The sequence below is a fragment of the Apium graveolens genome, chromosome 2, assembly GCF_009905375.1.
Source record: "Apium graveolens cultivar Ventura chromosome 2, ASM990537v1, whole genome shotgun sequence".
Taxonomy (NCBI): Eukaryota; Viridiplantae; Streptophyta; class Magnoliopsida; order Apiales; family Apiaceae; genus Apium; species Apium graveolens.
The window spans coordinates 318151639-318170143 of record NC_133648.1 but is presented as its reverse complement, the minus strand read 5'-3'; the positions used below and the strand labels follow the sequence as shown (position 1 = coordinate 318170143).

General features: G+C 33.1%; 2 protein-coding genes across 2 annotated transcripts; both read left to right on the top strand.

Moving 5' to 3' along the window:
* The first annotated feature begins 4091 nt into the window (after positions 1–4091).
* Positions 4092–8022, top strand: LOC141708934 (protein NUCLEAR FUSION DEFECTIVE 4-like). Its single transcript, XM_074512776.1, has 3 exons — positions 4092–4645; positions 5772–6682; positions 7127–8022. Exons 1-3 carry the CDS (start codon positions 4322–4324, stop codon positions 7590–7592), a joined length of 1701 nt encoding a protein of 566 aa, XP_074368877.1. The 5' UTR covers positions 4092–4321; the 3' UTR covers positions 7593–8022.
* A 3142-nt stretch (positions 8023–11164) lies between these two features.
* LOC141708933 (protein PHOX1-like) lies at positions 11165–14816 on the top strand. The gene is made up of 3 exons (XM_074512775.1): positions 11165–14125; positions 14235–14406; positions 14575–14816. Exons 1-2 carry the CDS (start codon positions 11938–11940, stop codon positions 14381–14383), a joined length of 2337 nt encoding a protein of 778 aa, XP_074368876.1. The 5' UTR covers positions 11165–11937; the 3' UTR covers positions 14384–14406; positions 14575–14816.
* The last annotated feature ends 3689 nt before the right edge of the window (positions 14817–18505 follow it).

Genomic DNA, 18505 nt, shown 5'->3' with positions numbered 1-18505 from the left:
GAATAGTGAAAACTGATAATTTATGTAGTTGAAATTTATAAATTTTGAAAAATTAAACTTTGGAATTTAATAATTGATAATTATGTATAAATTAAAAGTTTTAAATTTTGTAATATCACTAATTTTAACTATAAAAAATTATAAGTTTTCCGCGTTTATGCTTGAGAGCAAAAACTACCTTGTGGATAACATATTCTATAACGTTGTGTTCCCAAGTTTTTAAAAAAATAAGAGAATATTAGAGAAGAGAAAGGGAAAGAAGAGATGCAAAAAAATTTCTTTAAGTTGTCCACAAGTTATTTCCCGTAAAGCAGAGAAAATTTTGAAAGTTCTGATTTGAAGGAAAATATATTGAAAACTATATAAGAGTTTTTCCCAAATCATCCCATGTTCGGGAAGAAACTTTCGGATGAAATTTTTTGAAAACTTTCTATCTTAATTTTTTATCTTCTACCTGAGAAAATTCGTGAGCAAACTCGGGAACACGATTATAAAACAAAATTATAAAAAAAAAACCGTTTTTTTTCCTCCTCACTTTAAGTCGGCAGCACAGCATAAGGGAAAAAATCCAAAAAGCCGTCGGGGCCTGACGAACGACGGTGATGCATGTGGGGCCCTGACGAACGACGGTGATGCATGTGGGGCATATCATTTATCACACTCTTAAAGAAAGACAAATAAAACCTTAAAATAAAACACAATAAAACATAAAATAACGTATGGGATGGGGAGAGCCGTTCAATGAACAATCCCGTCCTGATCGGATCGCACATCAGATTCACGGTCCCACCGTGTCCTTTCCCATCCTTTTTCAAGTATATATAAAAATATTTTACCTTCATAAATTAGAAAAATATAGCACAATATTGTTTTTATATAAATATATGTGGAACGACATATGATAAACTTTTAATCACTTTGGTTATCCAAGCGGGCTCTTAGCATAATATTATTATTCATTCAATTATTAAATCATGTTAACATGCATCTAGATTATTATATTAAAAATAAAATATTGAATATTTTAATATAATATCTATTTTTGGTACATGTTAATTTTACCGAATTAGTCATATTTATATATTTTTATAAAACTAAATTTTACTTAAAACAATGCCAAAGTTACCAAAACGGTTCCAAAACCGTTTCCAAATAATAATTTGTAAGACCGGTAACTTTCCTGTAATTAAATGAGATCCCGCGTGCATTTATATGTGTTCACAAATTAAAATAGGACAAACGTTATCTTACATTATTTGGGACAAATTTTGGGAACCGATTTAGGTTACCTAACATTATTCTTTTACTTATCTATATTTTTTATTTTTGAATATAATTCATGTTAAACAAATTTAACAAAAAATAGTTTTGAGAATGCATTTTGGAATGTGATAAGAAAGTAAGAGACAAATAATAAAAATGGAGGGAACATGTGATTTGTAATCATGATTCCTCTTGTTATTTGCTTAGATCAATTCATTTGAGTGGAATTAATATTTAATCGCCCTCTTTCGCTCTTCCATCTCATATTCTATTTATTTATAATTTTTTTCAATAAAACTAAAATCTAATTTTATTTTATGAGATCTTGTCGAATACCTTGTTTTTAAGATTGTTAGTCGTGCCTAGGGGTGAACGCGGGTTGAGTTTGGCGGGTTAGAGGTAATAAATCGAACCAACTCAATTAATTCGGTTTTATAACAATGAACCCGTTAACCAAAAAAATTATTTTCAATCCAACCTACCCTTTATACATTGGGTTGGGTTGGTTCGGCTTGGTTTGGGTTAAAACTCGATCAAATTATTTAAATATTTTTAGGAGTCAAAATTACAAATAAAATTAATTAAAAGTTGAAGTGTACCCCATAATTTAACAGGAAATAAATATCATTGGATACCATATGTACCGTCTACTCTTCTAATTTAAAGTCAATAACTTATGGTGTGTAATCTGTAAAATAATAATTTTATTTCGAATGTATTATTTATTACCATAAATACATAAAATTAAAATTTCAAATAATAATATTATAATTATAAAATCAAATGGGGTTAAGTTAATAAGGGTTTAATTTTTTTAAATCTTGACCCAACCCATTATATTTGGGTTGACAAAAATTTAAACCAATTAAACTTCGAGTTTTGGATAATTCGACTCCGCCAGCCAAAATAAGGGGCGGGTTGGGTTGGTTTTGCGGTTTGGTTGGTTTTTTGTTCACCCCTAATCGTGCCCATATTTTTGCGATGTCGGTGTTTCATGCTGCGATGATTTTATGTCTTTTGTTGCCGGTTTCGATAGTCGTTCGGAGAAGGATTTATATGATATATCGGGAGATCTGTAAGGGTTGTATCAGATTTGGGACGGTGGTGTACATCGCAAAAACTCACTTTTCACAACAAAAAAATGTTCGTATTTTAGGGGCATTTGTTGCACTAATATCAGTTAATATAATTGATAGTTCTGAACATTGGGCTACAGATGATGTTTATGTGAAGGTCAATTATGTTACTACTATTTTCGGAATTGATGTAGGTTGGATTACTCGAGACTTTATTGTAATACTTTTTAGATTAAAAAATTTGAATATTTTATGTGTTAAACAATCTGAAAATAAAACAACTATTTGGTTAGCTCGATTTTTGTTTCACAATCAGATTATAGTTGACAGTTCGGGGATTTGTCCCGACTAAAATTAAATATTTTAATAAATTTTTCATTTTATTCATAAAAAAATATTTAATTGCCAAAAGTATAGACACACAACTGTCTTCCGTTGATGTGGAATTGGCCCTTCCAAAAATAAAGTTGTTGCATGCAAAAATACCGAGACGTAAGAATAATGTACCGAACAAACTAGAGTAGTTCGTCCGACCGACTAACTTTTTATAGCGTGTACATACTTAGGTACAGCATGTTGAAATTATAAGCGTAAAAGAGTCAAATTGTTCGGAAACTGTTCAAACTCGGCTCAATGAATATATTTGAATTTAGTTCGGTAATAGTCGAGCCCAGCTCAAGCTTTTCGAACTTTTTACCGAACTGATCTCTAATTTCAAATTATTCGGCTTGTATGTTTCACGAGCCTGACCGAACCTCTATAATATTTTAATTTTTTATTATAAATATATTTTAACATAAATATTTAGTATTTTATTTATATATTTTTATATATAATTAAATCGAACTCAAGTCAAATATGTAATATTTTTGAGTTTTTGTTAGTATTTGCTGAAATTTATTTGAGTTTTCGAGCCGAATTCAAGGTTTTCGAACTTATTACGAGCTAAAATTCGAACTTGAAATTAATGATTCGATCAAACTCGAACCCAAACCCGAACTATTTTAATCAATTTTTAGCCGAGACTGACAATGTTCAACTCGGCTTAACTCAATTATAGCTTAATTATACGATGGCGGAATCATAATTTCAAAATAAATGGGATTAAAATAAGTTATCAACGGCGGGGCCTTACGCGGAAGGGCAATCAAGGCTGTAAGGCGTAGCGAATTGGTCGTTAATATTTTGATATTGGCCGCGGTCTGATAAAATTCTGTTTTAGAGATTTTAAACCAAAAATTATATTTGAAACAAAAACTTTATTGGAATAATATTATATCACAACTTTTTTTGTATATAAAATATAGGGTGTATACTAAACTTAATATAATCTATAACTCTTTTATGTATTATATAGTTAAAATCGATATATATGTTATAAAAGAATTTTGTTGATTTTGGTAAAAAAGAAATTATAGTTATACATAAAAGAATTATATATTAAAATTAAGATTTAATATTTTTATGAATGATATATTAAAGTTAAAGTTTTAATAAAATATTTAAAATTAAAATTAAATATGCCTAAAAAATTTAAAAATTGTTTCAAAATTCGAATTGAGCACAAGGTACAACAAAAATGTAAGTGCAGCACTTGGTTGACAAAAACAGCTACCCGACTTCAATCTCACTCTCTCTCTCTCTCTCTCTCACACACACACACACACTTTGAAAATAAAAAAGCCCTACCCTTTCTCTCTCTCTCTCTCTCTCTGTATAATCAGTCTCTCTCTCTACCCTTTCTTACTTTTCTCTCTTTGTATAACCAGTCTCTCTCTCTCTTTCAAAAGAAAATAGCCCTACCATTTCTTCCTTCTCTCTTTGTATAATTACAGTCTCTCTCTCTCTCTCTCTCTCTCACTCTCACTTTCCTCTTTTCCCCACTTTCCTTAATTATATATATAAATCTCTCCTTCACACACCCTCATAAATAACCTCCAAACAACACACCCCTTTTGATTAAATTGATCAAAGAACCAAGTATGGGGACACTGAAAGGAGGAACAAGGCCACCATGGGTTGGTCTTGGAGCTGGTGTTGCAGTTCAAATGGCTTCAGGCAATGCTTATAACTTCCCTCTTTACTCTCACTCTCTTAAATCAGTTCTTGGGTTTAATCAAAAACAGCTTACTATGCTTGGTGTTGCTAATGATATTGGTGAGAATGTTGGTGTTCTTCCTGGGATTTTCTGTAATAAATTCCCTCCTTGGGTTCTTCTTTCTATTGGCTCTTGTGCTTGCTTTTTTGGGTATGGTGTTCTTTGGCTTGCTGTTTCTCAAACTGTTCAGAATTTGCCTTATTGGCTGGTGAGATTTTCTTGATTCTTGATTTTTTTTTTGTGGTTTTTTGGATCAAGATTGGATCTTTGTTATGGATCATGGTTTGTTTTGGTGAAAGATTTGATCTTTTTTATGTTTGGGAGTTTTGTGTGGGTAGTTTTGTATTGTTTGGTTAGTGAATCATGATTTGTTATGATTTTTTTGGTGAAAAAAATTAATCTTTTTTGTGTTTGGAATATGTGTAAATGTGTAATTGCATGTATTGGCTTGTTTGGTTAGTGAAAAATTTGATCTTTTTTATTTTTTGCAATTTGTGTGTATTTGTAATTGTCTGTATTGGCCTGTTTGGCTATTTATGGTAATAAATTTAGTGTTTTTGCCGGATTTTGGGGAGTTTTTGGCATGAATATTGTTTTTGGATTTTTTGGCATGCATATTGTTTTTGGAATAAGTTTTTGGTCAAATCTCAAAGACCACTATGGTGATTGATAGTGTTATAATAAGTTTGTTTTTAAATTGATTGTTGGAGTCATTTTCAGAAGTTATTGAATGGGGACTTGTAGACCAGAGGTGTTTGATGCAGTTCATATATGACCCTGTTTATCTGCAATAAATTAGTAAAATTGATAGCTCTTCAATTTTAATAAACCATTATGAAAATTAATTAGTGGTAGTATATTTAATTGAAGTTGTAGCTGATCTCGCTGATGTCAAATACTCTTAAGGATTAAGCATGGTTACACATGATGGAGCATCTTTTGTAGATAACTACACATCTACACATATAAATTGTATGTTCATATGATACCTTTGCGCACATTATGTTTTGATCATACCAAAATAAATGTATTAGGTCCTAGTATATCCCACTCGGAAGAGGGCAGAGTAAAAGATATGTAGTCATACCCTTACGTCAAGGCTGTTTTGTGCCATTTTATGTCCCAATCTTTTGAAAAATAAGCATGTGGACGATGCACTTCCTCTATATTATAGTTTGATAGTTTTTATAGAATTCGCTAAATTTACAAAGTAGTTGATGCTTTTTTGCACCCATCTCTTTCTTCATATGAGATGATTCATGGAATTGATTTTGAATGCTGTTAGGGGAACTATGTTAAAGAACTGTCCACTAATCTTTTCTTGCCCGTGACAGTTATGGGTTTCACTTTGCATCGCCACCAATAGTACTGCTTGGTTCAGCACGGCTATAATAGTGACTAACATGAAAAATTTTCCTCGCAACCGTGGGACTGTTGCTGGAATCCTTAAGGGTTATAGTGGTCTCAGTGCAGCAGTGTTTACTGAAGTATACAGTCTATTGCTTAATCATTCTTCTTCTAAGCTCTTGCTGTTCCTTGCACTTGGAATTCCGGCCCTTTGTTTTATGACGATGTATTTTGTTAGGCCTTGTACTCCAGCTTCTGGGGATGATCCGTCTGAAGATTCCCATTTCCTTTTTACACAAGCTGCCAGTGTTGCACTTGGAATATATATTCTTACTACTACAACTTTGGATAATTTTGTTACTTTAAGTAATCCTGTTTCATATGCTCTTGTGGCCATTATGGTACTTCTTCTTGTGGCGCCACTTGCTATCCCTGTGAAAATGACATTCTATCGTTCAGACAACAGCAAGTCGGGTAAGCCTATTCAACCAGTTAGGTCCTCTGATCAGTTAGTTCATGAAGAGGGCAATGAAGAGAAAGCAGAACCACTGCTGAGAACATCTTCATCGACAACAAACCTGGGAAGTTTTCACGATAGTGATGGCGTGTCAGATGTTGATATTCTTCTGGCTGAGGGAGAGGGAGCAGTGAAAAAGAAGAGGAAGCCTAGAAGAGGAGAGGACTTTTCATTTCGTGAAGCTTTAGTGAAGGCTGACTTCTGGCTTCTATTCTTGGTTTTCTTTGTTGGAGTTGGTTCTGGTGTAGCTGTCCTCAATAACTTGGCTCAAATAGGGGTTGCTCAAGGGGTACATGATACCACAATCCTGATGTCCCTCTTCAGCTTTTGCAATTTCGTGGGACGGCTTGGTGGGGGTGTTGTCTCTGAATATTTTCTAAGGTGCGGACCATCCTCTATTTTTGGCTTTATTTTAAGCATGAAATTTTCAAGTTACTTCAATTTAATCAGTGGTCTAAAGTCCTTAAATTTGATTGTTTACAAACCGCAAGTAAATAACTTAACTCTTCTAAGGTGTTTAAAATTTATACATTGATTTTCATGACTTTGTTGTATGTCTAATTACGGTGTCTATTTGTTAAAATTCCACTACTGAGTTCAGATTGGCTGTCCTAAACTGTAATTTTGTAACGAGGGCTTTTATTTAGTTCTACTCCTTTGAATAAAATGTGAAGAGTTTATTTAAAATCAAAGACATTTATTCACATCTGAACACAAATATTCCTTTATACATTTGACGAATGGACTCTTGGAACAGGGATAATGTAGTTTCTTATCAGTTACTGTATAACTTATAAACTTGAACCCCATCTTAAATATTTTCAGGTCAAGAATGATCCCCAGAACAGTCTGGATGACATTTTCACAAGTTCTAATGCTCATTACTTATCTTCTATTCGCTTCTTCACTGAGTGGCACCTTGTATGTTGCAACTGCAATGCTTGGAATCTGCTATGGTGTACAATTTTCCATCATGGTCCCAACTACCTCTGAACTATTTGGTCTGAAGAATTTCGGTACTTTTTACAACTTCATGTCATTAGGGAATCCACTTGGCGCGCTTCTGTTTTCAAGTTTCCTTGCTGGATACATTTATGATAGTGAGGCAGCAAGGCAGCATGCTGTATCTTGCGTTGGACCAACTTGTTTTAGGACAACTTTCTTGGTACTAGCCGGAGTATGTTGCATGGGCTCCATTCTTAGCATGGTACTGACTAAAAGAATAAGGCCCGTCTATGACATGCTTTATGGTGGCAGTTCCTTCAGGTTGGTACAAGATTCAAGTCACTGATATGATCATGCCACATGATAATTCCCTAACCGCTTGGGAAGCGAGTTTTTGCAGTTCCGTCGGGTGAGTTTGAGACAATCTGTTTGTAATCTGTAACAAATTAAGGAATGTGTGTATTATACTTGTAACTGAGCTATAAGATATATTAGCAAACTGAAAGTATGAGTACAAAAATCCAACCTGGGCATTCTGGATAGTATAGAGTTTTAAACATCGTTCCCGAGTGCCTCAGCATCTTTGTAGTATTTCAATTGGTATTGTAACTTTGTAAAATGTTTAATTTTTCCACCACTGTATGCATAAATAGATGAGTCGTTACTAGCTCAAAACTGTCACCTGAATTAATTTGATGAACAGGTTTGTTCATATGCGTTGTAACTCGTTATTTCATCTATAGATCTTTGGTTAATGTTATGATTGAAGTTTTTGATTTGAGGTTTGCAGCAAAGAACAGTTGTTTATATTTTTCCATTACGTCTGCTTTGTACATCATTCTGGCGATTTTGCTTGATTATTCTGGTGATTTTGCTTATGTAATCAATATCAATGCTTATGAGCAGGGAATTTCTCGTCTGTCATAAACACATTGGTGGTTCAATGTCAATTACCCTGCAGTTTAATTAATTCATTCATCAACAATACAAATTTAAATCGTAAGCTATTTACAGACAGAATAGCATAAAAAGTTTTAGTTTATGTACCTCGACTCTTCAAATGCAGAAAGAACTAGCATAAAAGTTTTAATTATGGCCTAGCTGAAGATGAAGAAACGGATGGTGGGTTGGGGACAGAGAAGAGTTTTCAGAGAGAGAAAGGTTGATGTCAGGGTGAAAGAATTAGCGGTAGTAGGGATTCTGGACCCGGGAGCTGGAAATTGAGATGGGTGGAGGCGGAGATTGTTGTCAACTTCCCGGAGAAGTAAACGTCTCTGGTGGCACACTGCACCCAGTTTGATGTTTGGCCTGAGTGTTTTCTTGAAATTGCTTGTTTGTTTTGGTGTTTTTATTCCTCTCTGAGTTTGGTTTTGCTGGTGTAGGTGATGTTGGTACTCTAAAAATCAAAATTTGAACATTGTGGCTTACTGGCTTGTATTAAGAGCACTAGTTCAGACTTCAGAGAGGCCAGAAACATCATTCCCATTTTACAGAACAAGTGCCACGTTATCTTCAAATTATAGTAGACATGTTAATAACGTCGTGTTTACTTTGATGTTTTTGTGTATCTCAGAAATGATCATTTATAGACATCATTACATGATGCAGATATTCGGATTCTATTTGTCTACCTTTCTCTGTGACATCAAACTTGCTTGACAGAGCCGCGGCTACATCACTAGCCCAGGGACATGCTGGTGGTTCACTACCAAATGAAAATTTTAACCTTGAGTTCAAGGATCACAATGCAGAGAAGATGCATTTTGGGACAAATGGTCAAAGGTAAGAAATTTAAGCCACTTCTTTGTTCTTATATTTAGTAAAACTAAATGCCTTTTGTGCAGCAATGAATAATTATATGTGCTTTGAGTGAATTTTTTTTATTTGTCTTTTTATTTTACACCATCATATTTTCAGCTAGATATAATTTTTCCGGGAAGTAATGACTGTCCGTGTGCTTCATGTAAATGCTAAAGAACTAATTAGAAGTTGAGAGTATGAAGATGCCTAAAACCAGACCCTGCTAGTAATTTAGAAAGTAACATGTAGACCTTTGTTGTCTTTCTCTCTCGGGTTTTAAACTGAGTGAAAGCAGTTAAGTTCTTGTTTTCTTAGTCACCCTTTTTGGACATTTCTACCTATGCAACTTAATGCTATAATTTGGTGATATCCGGTCTCTCTCTACTAGGTTTTCTCCACAAAATTTGTTTCTTACTAAAAATCATGCAATTTTCTGGGAACTCATTAACAGTCGATGCCTGTTTTAAGAACAACGTTGAAAATGGTGTATTTAGCAAAACAAATTGTTTACTTAGCATTGTTATCCTTAATGATGTATTGTTGAGGGAACTGGAGTCTCTGTGTAAGTGCTCAGAAAAACACAAGATGTCACCTTGAATTTAATTTAGTAACTACTGATGTTTTGGAGCAGAAGCTGAAGACATAATTTCGGCTATTCCTGGGAGAATAACACCCCTAAGAAAAACGATGGAGTTACAGATGTTGAGTGAACTGGAGTCCACTGTGTTAGGTGCTTAGAAAAAGACACCGAGGTCACCTTTAATACGAATTGTATTTAGTAATTACTGTTGTTTTGTAACAAAATCTCAAGACAGAAGTTCAGTTATTTCAGGCTGCTTGGGAGGTCTAATCAGAAATTGTATTGTATGTAATGTTGAGCTATCACTTGTATATTTATCACTTAATTGTTTGGTTCATAGTTATATCCATTTCACAGTTCATTAGATCTTAAAAATGAAGAATCTTCTGGCTAGTTAAAATGAATCTCAATACTATAGTTTTAAATTTGCATTTGGTTTGGGATAATCTACCATGAAGTTGTCCATAACCTTTATCTAAAAAATTAAAATGTAGTACTTATGCAGTCAATAATCTGATCTGGAGTTCCGAAACCTGGCAGGTTTGAGAATGTACTGTCTGCAGATTCCTCCGAAGAACTGGCAAGGTACTGAGAAGGCTTTGGATGTCTTGACAGATCCAGAAACTGATACTACCTGACAGATTAATCATACTAACTCAGAAGTAGGTAGTTTAGGGTGAGATGTATAAGAAAATTTCCCATCATCAGAGTTTCGTAAATTTTTGCCTTTCGAGAGTAGGGCTCAAGCTCAAGAACTGAAATACTGGAAACTGTAAAGTAGGTTTAGAGAAATGAGATATAGGCAAAACCTATCCTCTTAGAGATTAATACTCTTTTTAATACAGACACTAATTTTCTGAACAAAAAACAGAAATAGCAAAATTCAAATGACAGAGTTACCGAGTTCGAGCCGAGCCCGAACTAAAGGAGCCGAGTCCGAGCCGAACAGACAAAAAGTTCGGCTCGGCTCAATTATTTATCCGAGCTCATTTTCATGTTCAAGACCGGCTCATTTAAAAAAATGAACCGAGCCGAGTTCACTTAAACGAGCCGATCCCGAATTTTGTTCACGAACAACTCTGTTCATTTACAGCCCTAGATTTGAGAGAACCAAAATTTGACCAAATAGCTAAAGACAGTGAAGACTGAAGACCACTGAAAGTGAAATCAGTTATAAATAATGATAAGTTCTGGACTTGCAATATATTAAACTGACAGCTTCAAGTGCACTATTGCCACAACATCTTGAAGGGAGGAAACTTCAACTTTATATTTTAGCAAAATGAGAATTTGTTTACTTTTCTTCACATGCTCTCTGGGGACCTTTAGGTCTGGGATAATGAACAATTTCTTCTCATGAGTGGCTGATAAAGAACACTACCCCCCTTCAAGCTGTACATTTTCTCCAGGTCCTGACACATGTAAACTTATAACTTGCCCATACCGTGCTAGATAATCGATGTCATTAATCTTATTCCTTCGTCGTAAAAAAGTAAAGATTTTGTAATATAATCTTTTTAGTACAGGTATAACGATAAGCTGAGCAATAGCTGTGCTAGCTCTCTCCATGGGCCAGGAGGATTAGTCGAGGTGCACGTAAACTGATCCTGACACCTGACTACCAAAAAAGAACAAATAAAGTTGACCAATAAGAAGACAAAAGGTGGTTTGCCGTTGGATTGCCTTGTCTTATAGAACATCTTTCTCCACAATCTTGGAGTTCACGGCAGCAGGGGCCTCAGCCCACCTGTACTAAACAAAACAAGAAAATATTTGGTTTTACTTTTTATCTTTATGCTGCAGCATCTAACTTTCATTGTGTGGTTCTTGATTTGAGGTGTAGAATTCTTTGCACAAAACACACACTACAAGTTTTCTTCTGGTCTTCAGGTTATCAAGAATTTACGCAACTCTTTTTACCCAGATAAGTTTCTTTACTTGAGTATTTCTCATTTCCTTCGTTCATTGAAAATTGGAGAACATAAGATTTTAGTTGGTTATTCAAATCTTTGATTGATTTTATCCTAAACCATCTCTGGAGATTAATCAACAACTCAAAGTGCTTTTCTCGCGTTTTCAAAGAAGTCTAGCGTTTCATTCTTATATGAGGTTATTTGCATGCTGTTAAGATTTATTTGAGGTTCAGAAAGATTTTAAAGGATTCTTTGAGTTTTTTTGTTGATATTCTAGGGTTCTTGAGTTTAATTTGTTAAGCTGGTGATTGTTTGATACTAAAGAAGCTCTCATCTGAAGCAAAACTAATACTATTACTCAGATTGTAGACTCCTAAATATAATCTTTTGCGGTGAAGATGGTCAGACAGCGAGGTAGAAATAATAATCAGAAGAAGAGTGGTGCGGGAGAAGAAACAAACAATTTGAACTCGAAACTCAGTAAAATTAGTAAGATCAACACAAAAGACTACGATGAGGACACGAGAGTGTTCATTTTGATTTCGCAAGAGCTGAAGGAAGAAGGACACAAAATTTTCCAGAATAAGGACTATGAAGGAGCACTTTTCAAGTATGAAAAGGCTCTAAAGTTGCTTCCGCAAAACCACATAGATGTATCATATCTGAGAACCAACATGGCTTCCTGCTATATGCAGATGGGTCTCAGTGAGTATCCCTTAGCGATTCATGAGTGCAATTTGGCTCTTCAAGTAACACCTAAGTATACTAAAGCTCTCTTGAAGAGAGCTAGGTGTTATGAGGCCTTGAATGAATTGCAATATGCGCAGGGAGACGTTGATGCAGTACTTAAGATGGAGCCAAACAATTTGATGGCGACGGAGATTTCAAATAGGCTAAAATTAAATACTGAGAGAGAATGTTTGAAGGCCAGTGATTTAGAGACTGATTCTGTTCCAGCCTATCTTGAACCTAGTTCTTCTTTGCCTTTAACCAGTTCGAAAGAGAGTTCACACATGAAAAGTGATAAAGTGAAGGAACAGATAGACGACAATGTTAAAGAGAAAGGAGGGCGTGGGAAGGATGTGGAAGAACTCAGGGAGAATAAGACTCGAGATAAATTTGTTATGGAGGAGAAGGCTGAGGTAAAGATGAAGGAGAATAAAGCTGAAGAAAAATTGGTTGTGGATGAGAATAAAGCTGAAGAAAAATTGGTTGTGGATGAGAATAAAGCTGAGGAAAGACCCAAGGAGAACAAGAATGAAGATAAATTAGTTTTGGAGAAGGACAAGGTTGGGGATGAAAACGAGAAGAAGATCGAAGATAAATTGGTTGTGCAGGAGACAATAAGTAATTTTGCTGAAGAAAAGTCTGAAAGAAGAATAAAATTAGTGTATGGGGAGGATATAAGGTGGGCTGAGGTTCCCATTGATTGCAGTATATTGACATTGAGGGACATCATACGTGATCGATTTCTGAGCTCAAAAGCTGTTCTTGTCAAATACAGGGACCATGAAGGTGATTTGATTACTATTACCACTGACGAAGAACTGAAGTGGGCTGAAGCAGCTGCTGACCAAGGTTCTCTCAGACTGTATGTAGTGGATGTTAGTCCTGAGCAAGATCCGTTATTTAAGAAGGTTAAGAAAAACGAAGAGTCATACAAGCATCATACAGATCACAGCGATATTAGTGCTAATGGAGATGTTGCAATAGGTAAGGAAGTTAGAGGAAGGCAGTCTTGCATTGATGACTGGATTGTGCAGTTTGCTGAGATGTTCAAGAACTATGTCGGATTCAGTTCAGATGCATATTTGGATCTCAATGAGTTTGGAATGAAGGTGTACGCGGAGGCAATGGAGGAAACAGTTACAAGTGAAGAAGCCCAAGAGATTTTCGACACTGCATCAGAAAAGTTCCAAGAGATGGCCTCTCTGGCCTTGTTCAACTGGGGGAATGTTCACATGTCCAGGGCAAGGAAGAAGGTGTACTTCACCGAAGAAGACTCAAAAGAATCTGCATTTGCACAGGTCAGAAATGCATACAATTGGGCACAGGATGAATTCTCAAAAGCAGGAAATAGATATGAAGAAGCACTAAGAATCAAACCTGATTTTTATGAAGGAGTTCTAGCTCTAGGGCTGCAGCAGTTTGAATGTGCTAAACTCTCTTGGTATTATGCAGTTGCCAAGAAAGATGATCTGGACATATGGCCTTCTACAGATGTCATTCAGCTTTATAATTGCGCTGAGGAAAATATGGAAAAGGGCATCCAAATGTTTGAGGAATCAGAGCAGAATCGTTTGTCTAAACTTTCTAAAGCAAATAAGTTATCAGATTCAGATGGATTTACAGAAGATATTACAATGGATGAAGCTGCATGGCTAGCTGCACATATGAGGTCTCGGATAAATATTTTATGGGGCACCATGCTTTATGAAAGATCAAATATGGAATACAAGCTGGGGCTTCCGGTCTGGCAAGAATCTCTAGAAGTTGCAGTTGAAAAGTTTGAGCTTGCTGGAGCCTCTCCAACAGACGTAGCAGTTATGATTAAGAACCATTCTTCCAATGGTACTGCCCTAGAAGGTGATACTAGTTATAGTGCATTTGAACATACGATCTCGTTCCTTATTGTTATCATTATTTTTTTCCTGACAAAGGCTTGGCTGCCTTTGAATATGCACTTAAATTTCAGGGTTAGGGTTCAACATTGATGAGATTATACAAGCAATGAATGAAATGCATGAAGCAAAGAAATGGCAGAGTGGAATTCCTTCTTTTCGATTACAACCATTACTACGAAGACGTTCTTTGAGCCTCTATCATGCCCTGGAACATTATTGAGTGCTGTAGGTTTGCTGCATAAGGTAAAGTCTACATTCAAGCCTTTTCAAGCCATTACAATTTTGCTTGCATACTTTGATTAAAATGCAAGAGTAACATATCTAGAGCTAGATGAGCATTTTCGGAGAATCATGTGTCTCGTGATATCTCTCTTATTGTGTACTAATTTAGCTTAAAGACATTTTCTGCAGGTGTTTGTTTAAAGCCTTGCATCCATCATCAAGAAGCTTCAACTCTGCAATTATACTTGCATAGGGTAGAATTGAAATATTAGCTGCATTTTGTCAAATATGCTAGACATTAGGGGGGATGTGATGAGTAGCAGAAACTTGGTTTTTTGTTTGTTTTCTGCTTTCACCTCTAAATAGGTATTGTATTTTTCAGGATTATATAATTTTTTTTGAGGATCATGGAGGTTTTGGGTCCATTTTATCATAATTTGAAACCTATTAAGTAATAAACCATAAATGCAATTCATAAGAGTTTTCATCACTAAATCAAAATCTTGAAAATTTCACAGAATATTAAATCACATCAAAATATATAAAAAAAACATCACTTTTATGGGTAGAGGCTAAAGAAACTCAAATAAATTGGAAATAACTCTCGGCGAAAAAAAGGAGAATTTAGAGCATGGTCAACGCGGTCCCAACTCTTTCCTCGGGGCCACTCAAAATGGCAAAAAAACATGAAATGAGACTATCTTTGCATTGTACTGTGTTGAAGTGAAATGGGCGGTCCTGTTTGGTGGGACTGTCCCATTTGATTAATCTTTTTTTATTTAATCTGTATTGACCCCAGAGCGCAGACACCACTTACATACATCGTCTGCTTTTTTATTGTTTTTTTTAGTTTTTTTTTCATTTTTTTTGTGTTTAGCTTTACTTTCTAACTGAACATTAATATTAACGTATATATTTCTAACGGTAATTTTTTTTATATAAATACTCAATTCTCATACCTTATTCATCATCTCCACATTCTTTAAAAATTTTATTTTTCCTAGCAAAAGATGAATCCAAATAATTCCAACAATCCTCCACCTTCAAACTCTCAAAATTCAAACCCTCAATTTACATTTTCATATTCATATCCAAATCCCTATTTTTCAAACCTACAAAATTATAATTTTATTTCTCAAAATCCGAATTCTCAATACCAATTTCCATATTCACAGAGTTCTCAGTTTTCATTTTCATGTCCTCAAAATTCTTTGTACCAATTTCCATTTCCTCTATTTTCAAATTCACAATTTGAAACTCAACAAACACTCACAGATGCGCGATAAACGGACACATCGTCAGCTAAAAAAGACTTGGTTGAGCATATTACACAGTTTCATAATAATCGTTAAGTTTTTTTTAATTGTAACTTTTAAATTTAATATTTTGTTGTGTGTTGTATTTTTATTTCATATTTTTAATAATATGATGCATTTTAATTACGAGACATGTGTTTTATTTTAATAATATTTTTAAAATTAAAACATTAAATTAAATTAAGTTTAAATTAACATTAAATTCAATTTAAATAAAATTAAGTTTAAATAAAAATGGAATTATTAAAATAGTTTTACTAATAAATTAAATTTAAAATTTAAGTTAAATTCATTATATTAAATATATATTATAATAGGAAAAAATTATATTTTTTCTTAACATGTAATTATTTTTGTAAAAATCTATAAGTTAATTTATCAAATATTATGATGATCAAATATAATTTTGAAAAACTATAAAATATTAGTTTGATAATTATTATGTTTAAGTACCAAGTTGATTTAAGGGAGTTAATAATAAAAACTAGTGATAAGTAAGTGAGTCTCACTTTATTCCTAAAAATATGGTAGCGAGTTTGTAGTGCTTTTTATGTATGTCAAGATTTATTGTAATATAATAAGTCCTACAAAATATGAGAAATGAGCTTCTGGCATTGGATAAATGGGGGTCATAAAACCATTTGGGTGTGAGGTGGCAAGAATGTGTAAGTGGGAAGGGGGAAGTGAAACCATTTGGGTGTGAGGTGGCAAGAATGTGTAAGTGGGAAGGGGGGAAGTGACCCCGCCACCGGGATTTCTTGAAGTTATGCCTAGTTGTGTATACATATTTATGGGTTTGTTTGACCGAACAAAATAAGTAACTTATTTGTTTATAAGTCCGTAAATACTTATTGATGAGTGTTTGTCGACCCAATTTATAAGTCGAATTTACAACTTATAAGTTGATAAGTTAATGTTAGCAACGACGTACTTTTTCTCCACTTATTTTGAATTTTTTATGTTTTATTAAATTTTATTTTAAAATTTATGTTTTTACACGTCTTTCTAATTAAAAATATACGAATTAAGATAATTATATTTAAAATTTATTTATTTTAGCTCAATTAAGTAAAAAAATTCTGATATTTAACCAAACACTTATTTAACTTATAACTATTCATTTATTTATCACTTATAAGTCCTTTATTCATTTTAAGTTATAAGTTACCTATTTTAAAATTTCTCAAACGGCCACTATTTTTGTTGGTTTCACGATTTAATCCCGATAATTGAAAGGACAAATATTCTGGCGGGATTTATGAATGTGATTTCGTTTATTTAAATTAAATTATTTTGTACTCAATTAGTAGATGTATTTTAGTTTAGTTTGCAATTTCCTTTTGCAATTCTTGTTGAAGTTATCTTTCTTAGATATTTGATTTTCTAATATATTTATTCAGTTGAATCGACTTGATTGTTCGTGGTTCCTTCCACGTGATACAGGTCCCAATCGATTAATTCAAATAGTTTGTTAGATCGGTAAATGTTTTATTGATTTGCCAACAAACGGGTCACATTAAATCGATAAAAATCGTTCGATTTATTCTTAAAATTTAATATTATTTAAAAGATATAAGATTCGAATCCTGACAGTAACATATTAAAATTATAAAAAAATAAGTATTTTTTAAGAGGTATATAGTTCGAATCCCGCCAACAACATATCAAAATTAGAATTTACAATATATATTGATAAAAACAAGTGTGTATCGCACATGTTATATACTAGTCTATACTATTATATTAAAAATAAAACATTAAAAGTTTGGTTGTCGGTCTTGGTCACTCAATCCAGAACCGTCACATCAAACTTATGAGAACCGTTAGATATAATCTTAAAATTATTATGATCAAACTGATGAGAACCCTTAGATATCTATACTATATTATAATATACGAAACATTAAAAGTTTGGTAGTCGATCGGTCGGTACTTGCTTAAATTATTTAATTACCCTTATTTAATTATTTAATTCGAATTAGTGGGTCGATCAATTCCAGTTCTAATTGATATTGAATTCAACTTTCTCTATTGTTTTACCAATATTAATTCTATTTTATATCGAACTCTATATCATTATAATTTATATTAAATTTAACTTCTTCTACAAATTTAAATTTTAATTCATATCGAGTTTTGTATTATTCTAATTTATTACTTCGGGTTAAAATAAATTTAACAGACTAAATATAATTTTTAAGATTTAGTTGATATATAATATGACTCTGGTTAAGATAAAATAATAATACTATCAATCCCCGTAAAAAATTATACTAATGAATTTGGATAAACAAAATAATATATTTTACTTATACAGGATAAGAAAATACATCATACAATTGATCAACAAAATAAAATTATCAACAAAATACATTACACAAAAATAAAATAAAAATAAAATCCGACCAACAAAAATAAAATCATATATACTAATTATTCAATCTAAAACAAAATTATTTTATTGATCCAGACTTTAAAAAAAATTAAAAATAAACTAAAATAATTAGTTTGATTTGATCGGTGTATGGGCATTGGACTAAAATAAAATAACCTAAACTACTGACCGGAGATCAATCAAATTAATATTACACTAATTATAATTCGTATCCTATTGATATGAACTAAAGAATCAGATTTTAATTAAAACATAAATATTATTTCTTTTAAAATACATATAAAATTATCAATAAAACTATATCGTTCAATTAGTAATATTGTCTTTTTAAAAATATATTTTATAGACTTATAGTTAATCGATTATGTAATCACCACGCTAAAATAATATTTTTTTTAAGGTCCCAGCA

Excerpts from the sequence above, each read along its gene's own strand:
- LOC141708934 (XM_074512776.1), top strand. The coding sequence starts at position 4,322 with ATGGGGACACTGAAAGGAGGAACAAGGCCACCATGGGTTGGTCTTGGA. Across the intron at positions 4,646-5,771 it reads AGAATTTGCCTTATTGGCTG|TTATGGGTTTCACTTTGCAT; the intron begins GTGAGATTTTCT and ends TGCCCGTGACAG. Across the intron at positions 6,683-7,126 it reads GTCTCTGAATATTTTCTAAG|GTCAAGAATGATCCCCAGAA; the intron begins GTGCGGACCATC and ends AAATATTTTCAG.
- LOC141708933 (XM_074512775.1), top strand. The coding sequence starts at position 11,938 with ATGGTCAGACAGCGAGGTAGAAATAATAATCAGAAGAAGAGTGGTGCG. Across the intron at positions 14,126-14,234 it reads CAATGGTACTGCCCTAGAAG|GGTTAGGGTTCAACATTGAT; the intron begins GTGATACTAGTT and ends CTTAAATTTCAG.